The sequence below is a fragment of the Oncorhynchus tshawytscha genome, linkage group LG05 (assembly GCF_018296145.1).
Source record: "Oncorhynchus tshawytscha isolate Ot180627B linkage group LG05, Otsh_v2.0, whole genome shotgun sequence".
Classification (NCBI taxonomy): domain Eukaryota; kingdom Metazoa; phylum Chordata; class Actinopteri; order Salmoniformes; family Salmonidae; genus Oncorhynchus; species Oncorhynchus tshawytscha.
Genome location: NC_056433.1, coordinates 53,523,870 through 53,540,325, shown reverse-complemented (window position 1 = coordinate 53,540,325; position 16,456 = coordinate 53,523,870). Strand labels below are relative to the sequence as shown.

The 16,456-nt window shown below is 43.4% G+C and overlaps 1 protein-coding gene across 1 annotated transcript in view; it reads right to left on the bottom strand.

The window, feature by feature from the left end:
• Window positions 1-16,456, bottom strand: part of LOC112250856 (fibroblast growth factor 10) — a 43,846-nt gene extending 27,390 nt beyond the window's left edge. Inside the window, exon 1 of the mRNA XM_024421343.2 lies at window positions 15,385-16,456. Coding sequence (XP_024277111.1) covers window positions 15,385-15,742 — 358 coding nt within the window. The 5' untranslated portion in view covers window positions 15,743-16,456. The remainder of the gene's footprint in view (window positions 1-15,384) is intronic.

The window sequence follows — 16,456 nt, the reverse complement described above, 5'->3', positions numbered from 1 at the left end:
GTCTTAACTCCAATGGGTGGGCAAGCTAGCCAACAACCGGCAGGTGTGCCGACTACGCATTCTTAACTGTTATTCCTTTCTGTCTGTTACCGTTTTTTACTCACATCGAGGTTCCCTGTGATTCAAGGGCTCCTCTTTCAGCTTCCTTTTTTTCCCTGGGCCTTTCCAATACAATGATGTCTGGCTCCATCGAACTGGGAGGCGAGACTCTTCATTTGAAAAGGTCAAAACAAAACCATTAAAACTCCGGCAGTTGGCCTGAGGGAGGGACTGCCCTTGTCCTCCACCTTGCAGTGCCTCGCAGTCCCGGGGTTGAGCCTATGTCTCCCTCTCCATCTTATGGAGCGGCCTGATTTAAGCCGAGAACTGAGTGCTGCTGACAATATTTTCTTTGGCAGATGATGATTCCAAACATATGGTGCTGCAGCCTGAGGAAGACTGGCTGACTGGCGGTTCCCAGCTGATCTAATGAATACTTACTTTACACCTTTCACAAAAACCTCTCTAATAACAGTGGTCATTGAGGAAAACACTGAGCTCTATTCCCCTCTAAAAAGTTACTGCTTGGCTCACAGTCTGTGTATAACACTGCAATGCCTACTGTAATGTATTGTAGGTCATTACAATGGTGTATGAGGAGGGTAAATCATTTTGGGGAGCATGGCTTGGACTCTATTAGCAACAGTATATTAGTCTGGGTAGCAGACAGAGCTGAATAACATCACTGGGAAAGGGTTGTTTCTGGCATCAAGAACACTTGGTCCCTTGTCTCACCGTATCTTTAATCTAGATTCAGATTCAGATTGTTTAATTGTCACATGTACAGGGTTGCAGGTGGGATTGCAGTGTACAGTGAAAATCTTGCAGGACTAGTGAAATAAAAAGTGAAAATACAATAGAAACAATACAAATAGAATTACTGTGACAGTGATGAATTTAAAAAATGTCCATTGGGCTGGAGGCAGAGTAAAGACTGTTGAGGGGGTGGTGTGGAATGACTATAGGGGGAGCAGCAGCATGATCATTGAGTGAAATAAAAACAAAAAGTAATAATATACATTTTAACAACATAATATACATATTACCATCTAGGCTATCAAACTCTGTAATTGTTTCAGTTCTCCACAATTAGCTCTCTCCAAAGTATATAGATAATGTGTGAAGCTCTAATTCCCCATGTCATTAAAACAGTCATGCAAATGGATACTCTCCTAACATAATTAGCTCAAGTCTTTGAAAGAGGGTTCCTTATTGGCAATGGTATTGTCTCCTTTTTCTACTCTTTCAAATCCACAGGATGTACAAAGTGGTAAGATGTAAAAAGGAGTGGATTCTTGGAGCCAAAGTCAGACTCAATAAACCCATTGATGAACCCAGTTAAGAACAGAAAGGATCAGACTGTGGTTGTTAGCTGGTATTTGTATTTTTTAAAAGTTGGCCATTCATGATATCAAACTCCGGTGTTAGAAGCCATTGAGGTTAGACTAATTAGAGTACCACACTGCCACACATTTTCCGCAACATTCCCAGGGTGTCTGAGTGTGTGTGTGTGTGTGTGTGTGTGTGTGTGTGTGTGTGTGTGTGTGTGTGTGTGTGTGTGTGTGTGTGTGTGTGTGTGTGCGTGTGTGTGTGTGCGTGTGTGCGTGTGTGTTGTGTTTTATTTAGCTTTTTGCCTCTCAATGCCAGGAACAGCTGGCAAGAGATCGATTTTCATCGTTTCCGACTCAGGCCAGGGCCACAGTCCTTATTCGGAAGGATTAAAGTGGCAGGATTCGTGGAATTTTCCCCTCCTGTTCGCACCATGATTCTCTCTGAAGCCCCTCGGACTCTTTAGAGGAAACATCGCATAAGGTCTAATGAGCAATGGGAAAGCCTCTAGCTCACCTATTAAATGTCCACCACAATACTAAGCAGAGCACAACCCAGCCCTCTCACACCCTCATGAACATGTGTGCCCTCTCCCTATTCAAAACAGCCTGTCCTTACTTTAGCCAGGTGCTTCCCTTCTTAGCTTTTACTCCATGCTGTCGAGGCAGTCACTCTGACTTAGCATTGATGGTGAGTCATGAGGAGGAGTTAGACATAATATTTAAGACATAATATAACTTTCTCAGTTAATGGTTGAGCTTCTTGTCCTTGTTCCAGTATCAGGAACATCATCAATAAGGAAAAATAAGTGACAGACTGAATCACATTTAAATACTCAGGTGTCCACACTACCTGCAAGTGTACACCAACGATAGGTCAGGTTTACTGCAACTTCATTTTAAGGTGTCCTTATTAAAGTATAAATATATATGTAATTACACTGTAACAAGTATTGTAATTAATTGTAATAATGAATAGTTACACTATACTAACAACATGAATGAATTAATGAATGAATGACATTTTTTGAATGAATGAAGGAAATTTTATTTTTGTGTCAAATTGCCAGCTGGCAACCCATCCCTTATGGGATTAATTGAGACATAAACAAACATAACAATAATTCACTATGGTAATTCAATTATAATTCTTCTTCCGGTGTTCTCTGCATTGAGAAATGTTTTTCTCAATTTTTCATGTTTTTAATCAATATGTCCCACTCATACATTTTCATCATGTTGGGCTAAATTATAGAACTCTGGGATGCGACTCGACTCCGGGATGCGACTCGACTCCGGATGCGACTCCGGGATGCGACTCGACTCCGGGATGCGATGCGACTCCGGGATGCGACTCCGGATGCGACTCCGGGATGCGACTCCGGGATGCGACTCCGGGATGCGACTCCGGGATGCGGGGATGCGACTCCGGGATGCGACTCTGGGATGCGACTCCGGGATGCGACTCCGGGATGCGACTCCGGGATGCGATTCCGGGATGCGACTCTGGGATGCTGGCCTTCCAGGCAGAGTTTCTCTGTCCAGTGTCTGTGTTCTTTTGCCCATTTGATTTTTAGATTTTTATTGGCTAGTCTGAGATATGGCTTATTCTATGCAACTCTGCCTACAAGGCCAGCATCCCGGAGACACCTCTACACTGTTGACGTTGAGACTGGTGTTTTGTGGGTACTATTTAATAAAGCTGCTAGTTGAGGACTTGTGAGGTGTTTGTTTCTCAAACTAGACACTCTAATGTAGTTGTCCATTTGCTCAGTTGTGGACTGGGGCCTCCCACTCCTCTTTCTATTCTTGTTGGAACCAGTTTGTGCTGTTCTGTGAAGGAAGTAGTACCCAGCGTTGTACCAGATCTTCAGTTTCTTGGCAATTTCTCGCATGGAATAGCCTTCATTTCTCAGAACATGAATAGACTGCTGATTTTCAGAAGAAAGGACTTTGTTTCTGGCCATTTTGAGCCTGTAATCGAACCCACAAATGCTGATGCTCCAGATAGTCAGCTAGTCTAAAGAAGGCCAGTTTTATTGCTTCTTTAATCAGGACAACAGTTTTCAGCTGTGCTAACATAATTGCAAAAGGGTTTTCTAATGATCAATTAGCCTTTTGAAATGATAAACTTGGATTAGCTAACACAATGTGCCATTGGAACACAGGAGTGATGGTTGCTGATAATAGGCCTCTGTACGCCTATGTAGATATTCCATTAAAAATCAGCCGTTTCCAGCTACAATAGTCATTTACAACATTATCAATGTCTACACTGTATTTCTGATCAATTTGATGTTATTTTTAATGGACAAAAAATGTGCTTTTCTTTCAAAAGCAAGGACATTTAGCAAGGACATTTAGTTAGCTAACCAACAACTGTAACAATGTATTTGAGAGATAACAAGTAGTTATTGTACCAATGTATTTATGTTTTCAATAAACATTGGAAATGACATATAGCTTCCATGTTGTCAACAATCTAAGTCAACCTATCTGTTATGCCCCATGGTTGTGCGCTTGTCATTTCTGTTGGTAAATAATCAACCCGTCTATAGAAATGATAGTGATCATAGATTGGAGAACGGTAGGGCTAGTAGGCTAATTGTAGTGTCTTTGCTAAATTGTCATACAGTCTTCTTCTTTACCACAGATTGCCACAAGGTCTCGAAAGACTCCAGGATGGGAAAATGCTTACAAAAAGAAACAGATGAAGACACAGATGTTGTCAATTTCCATTGTTACTTGTAATGTTAAAGGATAGGTAGCATGAGTTTTTACTCACAACGTAGTGTGGTCAAAGACTTAGTAACTTAGTTGTAGTCACGGTGTGGTCGTTTATTGTCTTAAATCACTGAACACAACAGGTGTTTATTTAATAGAGGCGTATGCATTATAGCTGTATTTCTTTGTTTTCGCCCTGGGAAAGTTCAATCAGTGACGTCATTGGTTGATTGAACCTGCTGTTTGCTGTCTGATCAAAAAATAATGTTTTGTAGCAATTATTCTGGCCTTTGTGTTTCGATGATTGCGTGATCATGCTAGCAGCGAGTAGATATAGTTGTCCTTGTTCAAAAGAGCCATTGGACATGTCTCAACGAGGTTCCTATATGCCAGGACATTGTCGGATATCTAGGTTGTCTCATTTTCCCTGGCTTTGTAAAGACTACAGCCTGACAGGAACCATTAGTACCACTACAAGCCAAGCTCGCTATGTTTAGCTAGCTAGCTAGCTGTGTTTGCTATACCTAAAATGTACTGTAGTCTAATGTTATAGCTACAGTAGATAACTAGTCTAGGTAGCCACAATGCCTCTCAGTAGGATCTGGAGACATGTTTTAAGGATGATAAAGGAGAGAAAATGAATGACTGGCTTGATGACTCATATTAGTCTTGGAATAACTATTCCTATGTGTTGTAGCTAGCTAGCTAGCTAACGTGTGTCTGTGAGATGTATCACATTTAACTTGTTTAGCGTAGGCCGTTTCCAACTTCACTCACTATTTGTAGCTGTATAGTCTTTTTGTTTGTGTTGTAGGTCTTCGCTAGCTTAATGTTCCGTTTGGTAGCTAGCTAGCACTCACTCACATGGCTGGTAGCACAGTCATGGAAAGGGACATGAGGGAAGCTCTTTAATATTAGGTTTTTCTAAGTAGTGAGAACGCTCAGGAGCAGGCAATGTTTATAACTAATCTTTAGACATGTACTTTTCTTAAATGTAGTTTTGTAATTGACTAAAACAAGCAGACAACAATAAACATTTTTTTGAAAAATGTCAAGTTTTAGGTGTGAGTCAATGGGGCAACCTAGGCTGTTTACCCCACAGGCAGGGCCGTGACTTTCTATCTAATACAGGCTGGGACAATAACTATAAAAATAGTTTTTAATTTTTAATTAAAAAAAAAAATTATTTAACTTATTTTCAGATATCTTCAGAACTACCCACAATTCACTGTTGTCAACGTCAGCTGGCTAGCGTTAGCTACTAGCCATGCTAGCATGTAATTACATTCAAAAACGAAGAAGAAAGCATATAAATTCATGTGAAAAACTGCATTTCCTCTTCTCCTGTGCATTTGGTAGTGGTAGTCAAGCTAGCGAGTGAGTTGTAGTAGTTTTCCGTTGTCCACAGCTAATGTTAGTTTTCAATTCAGACCCAATAGCTTTTAAAAAAGTGAAATATACCAAGGAGGTGTGTTATTGCTGGGTGCAGTAATACCCACAAGGAAAGGGGTTTCGACTAATTTGTGTCCCAAAAATGAGAAGCTAGCATTAAAATGGGACCAGTTTGTCTGGTTGAAGCGAGCGGATTGGAGTAAGGGAACAGTGGGCACGTCTACTGTATAAATGCGGTGCTCATTTAATCCCGAAGGACTTTGATGGCTATAACCAGTGGAAGGCAAGATTTGGAATGAGGCACCGACTGAAACCAGGTGCTGTGCCGACATGAATGTGAAGCCTGCAACCTCTGTTTCCTACCGACCTACCGGTACATTGTGAGTGTCAGCAGTGATAGAGATGAACCGCTTAAATTCAATTTGGATTTACCTTACTATATTGCTATTCAATTAACTGACTCTCCCTCGGCCGGTAAAAATGCCTCTCCCTCTTTGGTAGCTAACTCATCTGTCTATCAGTAAGTTCTGTGGGTTCTTACCTGTGCTAGACTAGTTAGTGTTGTTCTCTGGCTTACTACTTAGATATGTCAACCGTGGGGTTGGCTAGCTAGGCTAGTTAGCTGGCTAAGCTAGCTAGCAGGCTAAAATAACTAACTTTAGCTGGCTGGCTTGCTGGTTAAGATAACTGTATATACCAGTAGTTAACATTTTTTGATAACTGATTAGATGGGGTTATGTATTTCCAAAATGTTGGTTTACTTTAATTTAGCTGTAATCTAGGTGCTGATAGCGCCTGTGTCACGTTCTGACCCTAATTCTTGCATTATTTGTTTGTTTTAGTTGGTCAGGACGTGAGTTGGGTGGGCATTCTATGTTCTGTGTTTCTAGGTTGGTTTTCTGTGTTCGGCCTAGTATGGTTCTCAATCAGAGGCGGGTGTCGATAGTTGTCTCTGATTGAGAATCATACTTAGGTAGCCTGGGTTTCACTGTTGTTTTGTGGGTGATTGTTTCCGTGTCTGTGTTTGTTCACCACACGGTACTGTTTCGGTTTTGTTCACATTTATTGTTTTGTGTTCATTAAGTGTTCAGTTTATGTTTTATTAAACGATATGGACACTTACCACGCTGCACATTGGTCCTCCGATCCTTCTCGCTACTCCTCCTCAGAAGAGGAGCAGAAAAACCTGTACAGCCTGGCTGACTCATATAGTGCTAACATAACATAAGCAGGCTATTAGGGCAAACATTGACTGGCTAGCTAGCTAGCAACCTTGCAAGCTGATTTGTAACAATAAATTCAAAAACTATTTGCTTGTAAGTTGGCAAAAAATGTAATTAAAACCAGTAGTTATGAATGCAAATGATTTGGTTTCATTTGAAGTTAAACATTTGACGTTATTTTTGTTGGAGTTTACATGATAGGGAAGAGGCTGGCTTGCCGGGTCCTCCATATAACATCACACCCCACATAACATTTTTCAGCATTACTTCGGCATTATTCAGAATTCTGATGGGTTTTATGTAATAACTCCAAAAATAGAAAAGTGAGGTGTAGCTTTGCTTTGGGACTTTTGATGCATATACTAATGCAAATCCATATGTTACATGTGGTTTAGTTAATCCTATACCTACCATTTGAAAAGGGGGAAAAGACCATCCTGTTATTTCTGAATTAGCTAGCTAGGCTACACACCATACTATAGGCTGTAGATTTGAGTCACCACTATTAAAATCGTTATTGTATGTTATTGAGTTGGCTTATATCTTTGTTTATTCTAATTAATCAAATGATTAATTCAACAATATAAATCCTCATTATTTTGTAAGCAATGTAAGGTATTTTTAAATGTTGCAATTAAGTTGACTAAATTAGATGCTCATATTTAGTTTGTTTTCACTGGGTAATGAGTAGTAAATAAGTATATGGTAATTGTTCATGGGTAACTATGTACATAGGTGACGTACTATGTAGGTTCACAATAATTACAATTACAATAAGTAGCCCTAAAGATACACCTCATTTTAACTAGCTAAATCTTGTTTAATTACATTGTAATTATTCAGATAGTACATGTACTCTGTGGTGTACTAGTGGGTTTATCCTCCCACTTGGACGGCAAGGAGGTTCAGGTTGTCATAATGGGCAACAACACATTAATTATAAGTCATTTTTGAAATTACAATCTGGGATGACATTTGTATGGTAGACCCCAGTCAGTGAGGTTGACCTATATCTGATCTGTTTTTGTCAACTCAACCAAATTCACCCAGATTATACACTTTTGGGGTGCAGCTGCTAGTGACAACATTGAGTGGAGAATTTGTTGAACAGTGCGTATTCATGGGTAGGTAATTAGAGCCTATTGAGCCACCAACCTTTCCAACCTTGGACACCTAGCGCTTCTGTCCACGAGAGATTCAAATTTTGTGACAGTTGGTACTGAATCAGATGCAGCTGAGCAGAAACGAAACAAATGGTGGACACGTGCCCATTTGTATCAAGCATGGTAACGAGCATTTGTTGTTACACCTGTAATTAGACTGCAATTACCACCAGTTACATGTTGTTATTACAGAGTCATTACATTTAACTACAATACTTGTTACAGTGTAATCACACATGTAATAGGAAATAATAGGTAATAGGAACCCTTAAAACAAACTGTTAGCAAGTTCTACCTACAATAAACAGAAATAAACTCGTATTTTAGGGACTAAACAATAAATATCATAACGTGGACATTGCTGAGGCCAATTTGTAAGGTCTTTACAAGCAGCTAGTTGCCTGTAAAATAATTTATCCTACCCAATTCAAGTTCAACCTAGTCCTTCTCTGGCCAGTGAGTGACAGTTTCCCCTCTCTCAAATGGGTTTAAATCTTTTCCACAACATATTCTAGAGGGGTGGAAGATTTTCTTCCTATGGGCCCAGTCCAAGTCAAATACTCATGAACTCATTGCAAAGGAAAGTCGCACATCAAACAGCAAGATGTTGCAAAGCTAAGCTGAAGGGAAATGTGGTAAACAGGACACACCTCCTCCCAGTGTAAACTGCACAGATGAAGAACGTTAAAACAGCAAACTGACACATAGCGAAGCAGACATATTTTAATGTGACTTCTCTGATTATACTTGTCACATTACCTTATTTCCTCAGGTTAAACGCGGTGTCATAGCCTGGAGGCTGCTCAACTGTTTGATGCCCTTAGCCACACACACCCTTCATTTCAACAGTGTGTCCTTTTCAAGTGAGATGTGAACATGGCTCATACATTGGCATGCCTGCCAACTATATTTCATGCTGACCTGACATGAGAAAAAAGGGAAAAGTATGAAAACGAGGTTGGCCAAGCATAATTATCCAATATGTATTTTGAACTGGACTAAGGCTGGCTGAGGAACATCAAACATTGTGTTGTGATTTTATTGGTCTCCCTACTCAGTGATTGGCTGTTGGGGTTTATCGTGTGGAGGTCGGTCTGACCTCGACAGCTGTTGTGCTCTGCTTAATTCGTAAGTTATGACCCATGACCTTGGACAGGATATGATTCGTGCCGACTTTCAGAGCTTTTGTAAATACATTGATTTGTTTTTCTTTTCGATCATTGTACCTCCACCATTGGCTAAAAAGAAAAACATGTTGAACCCCAATCAGTCAAAAAGAAAACTCTCTCCTCTCATTATTATTTCAACAAGCTATTTTTAGCCCCTTGGTGACACACAAATGAAGGCCTACTTTAGCCCGTGTGGTTTTTGCAAGCTATCTTCCATTGGTTTGCCAGGCACTTTATCATGGCTGATGGATATTTAGGTGAGTTGATGAACAAATACTTTAAAGAGCTGTAGGGATTTGGTCTGACTGCAACAATGACGCGTTTCAGGTATTGATATCTGACCTGTGTGTTCAAAAATCAGCAGGACAGAACAGGATGCTTTTTCAGACAGAACTGCACCTTGGAGTGGATTAGCAAAATTATGCAATTGATATCTGGCCACAAATCGTGTCCAGACCAATACAAGAAGTGTTACATTTCAATATACCACAGATCATTTAGTCATTCAGTATAATATTCCACTGAACTCTAAGAACATCACTGTAGAGTGGTGGTATCATATTGTATCTAAACACAAATATGAGAACACGAATCAGCATCTATCTGGGTCTCATACAGATTTTGGACTATCACTCCTTTGCTCACCTTTTGGTCTCAGACTGTGCTACCTGCTCTCTTCAACCCCACCTTCCCTCTCTCTGTCTCAGTTCCTTCCCTCTCTCTGTCTCAGTCCCTTCCATCTCTGTCTCAGTCCCTTCCGTCTCTCTGTCTCAGTCCCTTCCATCTCTGTTTCAGTTCCTTCCATCTCTGTCTCAGTCCCTTCCATCTCTCTGTCTCAGTCCCTTCCGTCTCTCTGTCTCAGTCCCTTCCGTCTCTCTGTCTCAGTCCCTTCCATCTCTGTCTCAGTTCCTTCCATCTCTCTGTCTCAGTCCCTTCCATCTCTCTGTCTCAGTCCCTTCCGTCTCTCTGTCTCAGTCCCTTCCGTCTCTCTGTCTCAGTCCCTTCCATCTCTCTGTCTCAGTTCCTTCCATCTCTCTGTCTCAGTCCCTTCCATCTCTCTGTCTCAGTCCCTTCCATCTCTCTGTCTCAGTCCCTTCCATCTCTCTGTCTCAGTCCCATTCCTCAGTCCTCTGTCTCAGTCCCTCCCTTCCGTCCTTCCATCTGTCTCAGTCCCTTCTATCTCTGTTTCAGTTCCTTCCATCTCTGTCTCAGTCCCTTCCATCTCTGTCTCAGTTCCTTCCATCTCTGTCTTCCTTCCAGTCCCAGTTCCGTCTCTCTGTCTCAGTCTCAGTTCCTTCCATCTCTCTGTCTCTCTCTGTCTCAGTCCCTTCCGTCTCTCTGTCTCAGTCCCTTCCTCTCTCTGTCTCAGTCCCTTCCGTCTCTCTGTCTCAGTCCCTTCCGTCTCTCTGTCTCAGTCCCTTCCGTCTCTGTCTCAGTCCCTTCCGTCTCTCTGTCTCAGTCCCTTCCGTCTCTCACCGTCTCTCTGTCTCAGTCCCTTCCGTCTCTCTGTCTCAGTCCCTTCCGTCCTTCAGTCCCTCCCTTCCATCTCTCTGTCTCTCCCTCCCTTCCATCTCTCTGTCTCAGTCCCTCCCTTCCATCTCTCATCCCTCTGTCTCAGTCCCTTCCGTCTCTCTGTCTCAGTCCCTTCCATCTCTCTGTCTCAGTCCCTTCCGTCTCTCTGTCTGTCTCAGTCCCTTCCGTCTCTCTGTCTCAGTCCCTTCAGTCTCAGTCCCTTTCCATCTCTGTCTCAGTCCCTTCCATCTCTCTGTCTCAGTCCCTTCCGTCTCTCTGTCTCAGTCTCTCTTCTCAGTCCCTTCCATCTCTCTGTCTCAGTCCTTCCATCTCTGTCTCAGTCCCTTCCATCTCTCTGTCTCAGTCCCTTCCATCTCTGTCTCAGTCCCTTCCATCTCCTCAGTTCCTTCCATCTCTCTGTCTCTCTGTCTCAGTCCCTTCCATCTCTCTGTCTCAGTCCCTTCCATCTCTCTGTCTCAGTCCCTTCCATCCCTTCCGTCTGTCTCAGTCCCTTCTGTCTCAGTCCTTCCATCTCTCTGTCTCAGTCCCATCTCTGTCTCAGTCCCCTTCCATCTCTCTGTCTCAGTCCCTTCCGTCTCTCTGTCTCAGTCCCTTCCGTCTCTCTGTCTCAGTCCCTTCCATCTCTCTGTCTCAGTCCCTTCCTGTCTCAGTCTGTCTCAGTCCCTTCCAGTCCCTCCCTTCCATCTCTCTGTCTCTCCCTCCCTTCCATCTCTCTGTCTCAGTCCCTCCTTCCATCTCTCTGTCTCAGTCCCTCCCTTCCGTCTCTCTGTCTCAGTCCCTTCCGTCTCTCTGTCTCAGTCCCTTCCGTCTCTCTGTCTCAGTCCCTTCCGTCTCTCTGTCTCAGTCCCTCCCTTCCGTCTCTCTGTCTCAGTCCCTCCCTTCCGTCTCTCTGTCTCAGTCCCTTCCTTCTCTCTGTCTCACTCCCTCCTTCCGTCTCTCTGTCTCAGTCTCTTCCGTCTCTCTGTCTCAGTCTCTTCCGTCTCTCTGTCTCAGTCCCTCCCTTCCATCTCTCTGTCTCAGTCCCTTCCGTCTCTCTGTCTCAGTCCCTTCCATCTCTCTGTCTCAGTCCCTTCCATCTCTCTGTCTCAGTCCCTTCCATCTCCCTCTCTCAGTCCCTTCCATCTCTCTCTCTCAGTCCCTTCCATCTCTCTTAGTCCCAGCTTCTTCCCTCAGCTGTTCCATACTCTGGTCCACTGGGATTGATACAATATTTTCCGACCTCAATTAGCAGAGTGCCTGTTGACTAATTCCGACTGTTTCTGCACCTGAGAGGTTGGAAGCATGGTCTGGAAAAACTGAGTGGGGCGAGGGCGTAGCAGGGCTGTCGGGGCAAATGTAGCCGTGTTGACAGACCGTAAGGGCAACACAGAGGACAAGGAGGGGCCTCGCACTGGACAGTATTCAGAGCTCTGCTGAGCTGTGCTTCCCCACTCACACCAGCAACATTAAATCGTGTGGGAAGGAGCAAGGAGTCTGCTGTGGGTGAGTGGTGTGAATGTGTACGTTTCTGTGTGTGTGCTTGCGTGCGTGCATATGCATTTGCGCGTGCATGTGCTCATGTTTGATGTGCTCACAGAAAGTGAGATTTATGTTTGGATAATAAAGTAATTGCTGTTGTCTTCATCTTGTATTAGACACTTGAGAAAATCAACTGAACACAAAAATCTACTCTGCCAGCCAAGCCACTTAAAGATAACTCTCTTTTCACCGGGACAGTTTTACTGCGGCTGCACTCTTGTATCTGTGTCAATGGAAGCTCATTACAAATGCAGAGCTTCCTCCCAGTCGTCCCTCTCCAATCTATAGCACAGTGACCGTATCAGTATCAAGGAATTCCCTAGGTAAAGAGGGTTTAAGTTGAATTGAAAAAGCCTTTACGCAATGGCCTGTGGTGACACAGAACCCAAACTAGACCTCAGAATAGACCGAACCAGATTGTCTCATTGTGAGGTATGACCACATCACGACCACACGGTCCCTTGAACTAATTTCAAGGCAAAGCCTGAATGACCACTGGTTTGGCAGGGTGCTGCTGTATGTGTACAGGCAGGTACACACCCTCACTGTGCTGTAGTGTTCATAGAGAATCTTTCTTTCCAGGGCAGGAAATGAGAGGATTGTGGTTAAAGACACCATTGCATTTGGGGGCAGCACATTTTCATGGGGAACCACTCTGTACAACCGACTAACCACTTCTGACAAGATCATGGAAAGCCACAAATCTTCCAATCCAGATGCATCACTTTTCCTGCTTTCTAAGGGAGCATGAAAAAGTTTCAGCTAGCTACAGTCCTCTTATTAAGTTCCCTTGCCATGCCAATTCAACATTTCTATTGCTGCAGCCAATGAATTTAAAGGCCCAATGCAGACATTCTTATCTCAGTATCAAATCATTTCTGGGTAACAATTAAGTACCTTACTGTGATTGTTTTCAATTAAATTGGTCAAAAAGAAATACAAATGGCTTCTTTGCAAAGGCCAATTGCTCAAGCAAGAATTTTGCTAGGACTTTCCGGGAGTGGTCTGAGTGGGGAGGGGAAAACTGAAAATGAGCTCTTATTGTAAGCATTTCACTGTTAGTCCACACCTATTGTTGACGAAGCATGTGATGAATACAATTTGATTTGATTGATTGGCAGAGAGGTTTGGAACTCTTATTGGCCTATTAACTAATTTACTACATGTTGATGTCACCATGAAAGGCCAAAACTCAATCCCACCAAACAGGCTGGCATTTCTGGCAGTCTTTTCAAACAGCTAATACACTGAAAGGGCATTATCATAATTTTCACAGTATTGTATCAACCTCATAGTTTGGAAATATATATAAAACACAGGAAAATCACATGCTTGACTCAGCAAAACTGAGTTTTGTAGTCATGGCTGCATCACATCGTAAATTAAGGTTGGGTTGGTTTCAACCCTGCCCACATGCCCACAACTGGCAGCACACATGTAATCATCAATTTGGCGTGCAGATGCACGTGACCTGATCATAATGCCTATGGTAAATTTGGGTTAACTTTAGATATCCCTATGGGGCTAGTTAGGGAGAATCGGTAAATTACAAAATATACATTGGACAATATGTTAAAATTCCACTTGCTCCAAATTTCAATAACTTAAAAAGTTCAAACAACATTTAAATGGTAGAAATTTGCATACAAATATTGAAAGAATTTAATGAGAGAACTGAAAGGTGTGCAAAATTAAAATATTGTCTTATTTACATTGTGTAATTTATTGACGGTCCCTAACTAGCCCGAAGATAGGCTATCTAAAGTCAAACCAACTTTGCCACCTTCGCACACCAGCCAGCTGAAGCTAATTGGCAGAAGATTTGGCTAACTCTTTCCACCTGTGAACACACACGTGACACCCACATCAAACCACACGCCGAAACCAACTCACATTTGAATTGAGTCAGGGCCGTTAACGTTTCTTAATGACCCAAACGAGGCCAAATCAGGAAGTTCCGCCTCCCTTTAAAGTGTCAAACATAGATAGTTACATTTAATGATTATATCTGACATCTAAACCACCAATATGAAAATTTGAATCCCCATGTGAGGGAAACGAACACCGACACAATTTTGAATTGTGATAATTCAAGTCAATGTGAATTTATGTTGGCGTGTGTGTGAGGTATAAAACTGTCTGCCAGATGAGTAGTCTAGTTAACAAATGTCACCAGACGGTTATAAGGCTGTACACAGTGGCAGACTGACTGGGCAGTCCCTGCTGTTACCTCGGTAGCATGGAAAAAACCTGACTCACCCACTGGCGTAAAAAGGCATTAACGACTAAATGGATAAATATAACCGTCAAAGGTGTAAACGTCTCAAGGCTGTCCAGTGGCCACTGGGAAGTCAGTTCATGACCAGCGACAACTTGTCTGACCTGGTCAAAGGTCTGAAAGACACCATTGATTGAGATCGTGGAGTGAGTGACACCAGTGCACGTCCCTCCTCTCAAGTGTCCTTATTACTAACATCAGATACAGTGCTGTCCAATCTGGAAAAACTAGGACAACTGAACATACTGAGATGAGATGGTAGCAGGTGATGAGGTCTGATCTGTTTAAGGCATTTTTGGAAGATCCTTGATGATACTGTAGGCATGTGTTAGGAGATTTATCACGTTGCATGAAATCCTCTGACTTAAATAAAACAGTGTTGGCGAGCCCAGTACACCTGCTGTACACAGATGTGAAGCCAGCTCTCTGGTCTGATCTGAAGTTTTCACACACATGGGATCTGTGTTAGATTGATTCTGGGTCTGTACTTAACAGTTTAAATCACAAAGGCTCCAAATTATCCCGACTATCCCCTTAAAGAGCGCTAAAACAAACTTGGTGAGAAAACTGTGAAAAATTGAAAATTGCTGTGCCCATGTAAACTGTGACAGAAATGGTTTGTGGGTACATCTGCCCCTTGCAACTAGAGGACTTTCAACACAGTTTTGACATGTTAAGCCCCTGTGAAATTGAAGCTTTTTTCCAAGCCCAGTTTGCACGACCAACTGATGCACAATGTCTTTCCTCAAGTCTGCCTTGCTGTAAACACAGTGCCGGGGTTCCCATGAGGAGGCTTAAACCACACTGTGGAATTCCCAGCTTACCTAGCAACGTCTACCGCTCCAAACACGGCACAAATAGGCGCAAAAGGCTAATACAAGCCAGTGAAACTTCTATGAACCGCTATAAAAGTAGCAAGATCAGAGAGTCTACACCACCATAAAAGACAATAGGCACCCCATCTCTTCTCGGTCACATAGGAGAGATAGAAAGGGGAGATAGTGTCAGCTTACTCACTTTCAGCGTAGTTTTTCCGTCTGGTGCCGTCCACCTTGCCTGTTTTGTCGATACAGAGAAAGAACTTGTTGGCGGAGTAGAGCCGCCGTAGTCGGACGTCACCCTCTAGGTGATTGTAACTGCGTGTGTGCCGCTCCAGTGTCCATGAGCAGTTGATGCCTCTCGCCAGTACTTGGAGGGGTTCATGCCCTACCCCGAGCGGGCAGCCCCCCAGAGCTGTGCCAGCCACCAGGAGCAGGGTGAGGAACGCCAAGCGAAGGGATGCAGCACTGGGCAAGGGCGGAAGCCCAGCGTGGGCAGTGCCAATGGCAGCGAGGTCAGGACGGAGACTAGCGACGGGTGGCATCCATCTGCACATGGTGAGTCAGACTCCCAAGGTGCACATTGCACAGGCAGTATGCATGCTGGCTGGCTGGAGACCCGGGCTGTGTGGTCCAGGTGAGTGGTCGCTCTCTGAGGCTGGGAAGGGGTGATGATCGAGGGAGCAGCAGACCCTGTCACTGAGGATCAGAGCAGAGAGGAGCCTGGGCTTCCAAATAGCAGAGCAGAGAGGAGCCTGGGCTTCCAAACAGCAGAGCAGAGAGGAACCTGGGCTTCCAAACAGCAGAGCAGAGAGGAACCTGGGCTTCCAAACAGCAGAGCAGAGAGGAACCTGGGCTTCCAACCAGTCCTCTTTCCCAGATGAGTTTGTTTCTTAATTTGTGTGTCTGATGATGATCTACTCTTCTTTGTATTTCAGCTTTTATTCACCGGAAAACAATTCACTTTGTAAATCCATTGCCAAAAGCAATCTGTTCTTTTTTGTTGTTTCCTTGTTCTCTGAAAGCTTGTTCTGTTCCTTGGCTTGCGTCCTTCTTTTACGGCTGCAGAGTCAGTCAGTGTCCTGTCTTGCGATGTGTGCACCTTGCGATGCTCCTCTCTCCAGCTGGACTGGAATAAGGTGCTTGTCTGTGCTGCTGATCCGTGGCTGAGAATGAGTTGAATGAGGAGAGAGAGTGAATGTGTAAGTGTGTAAGTGTGTGTGAGAGTGTGATAGGGAGAGAGAGTCACAGAAAGAGTGAGTGTGTGTGTG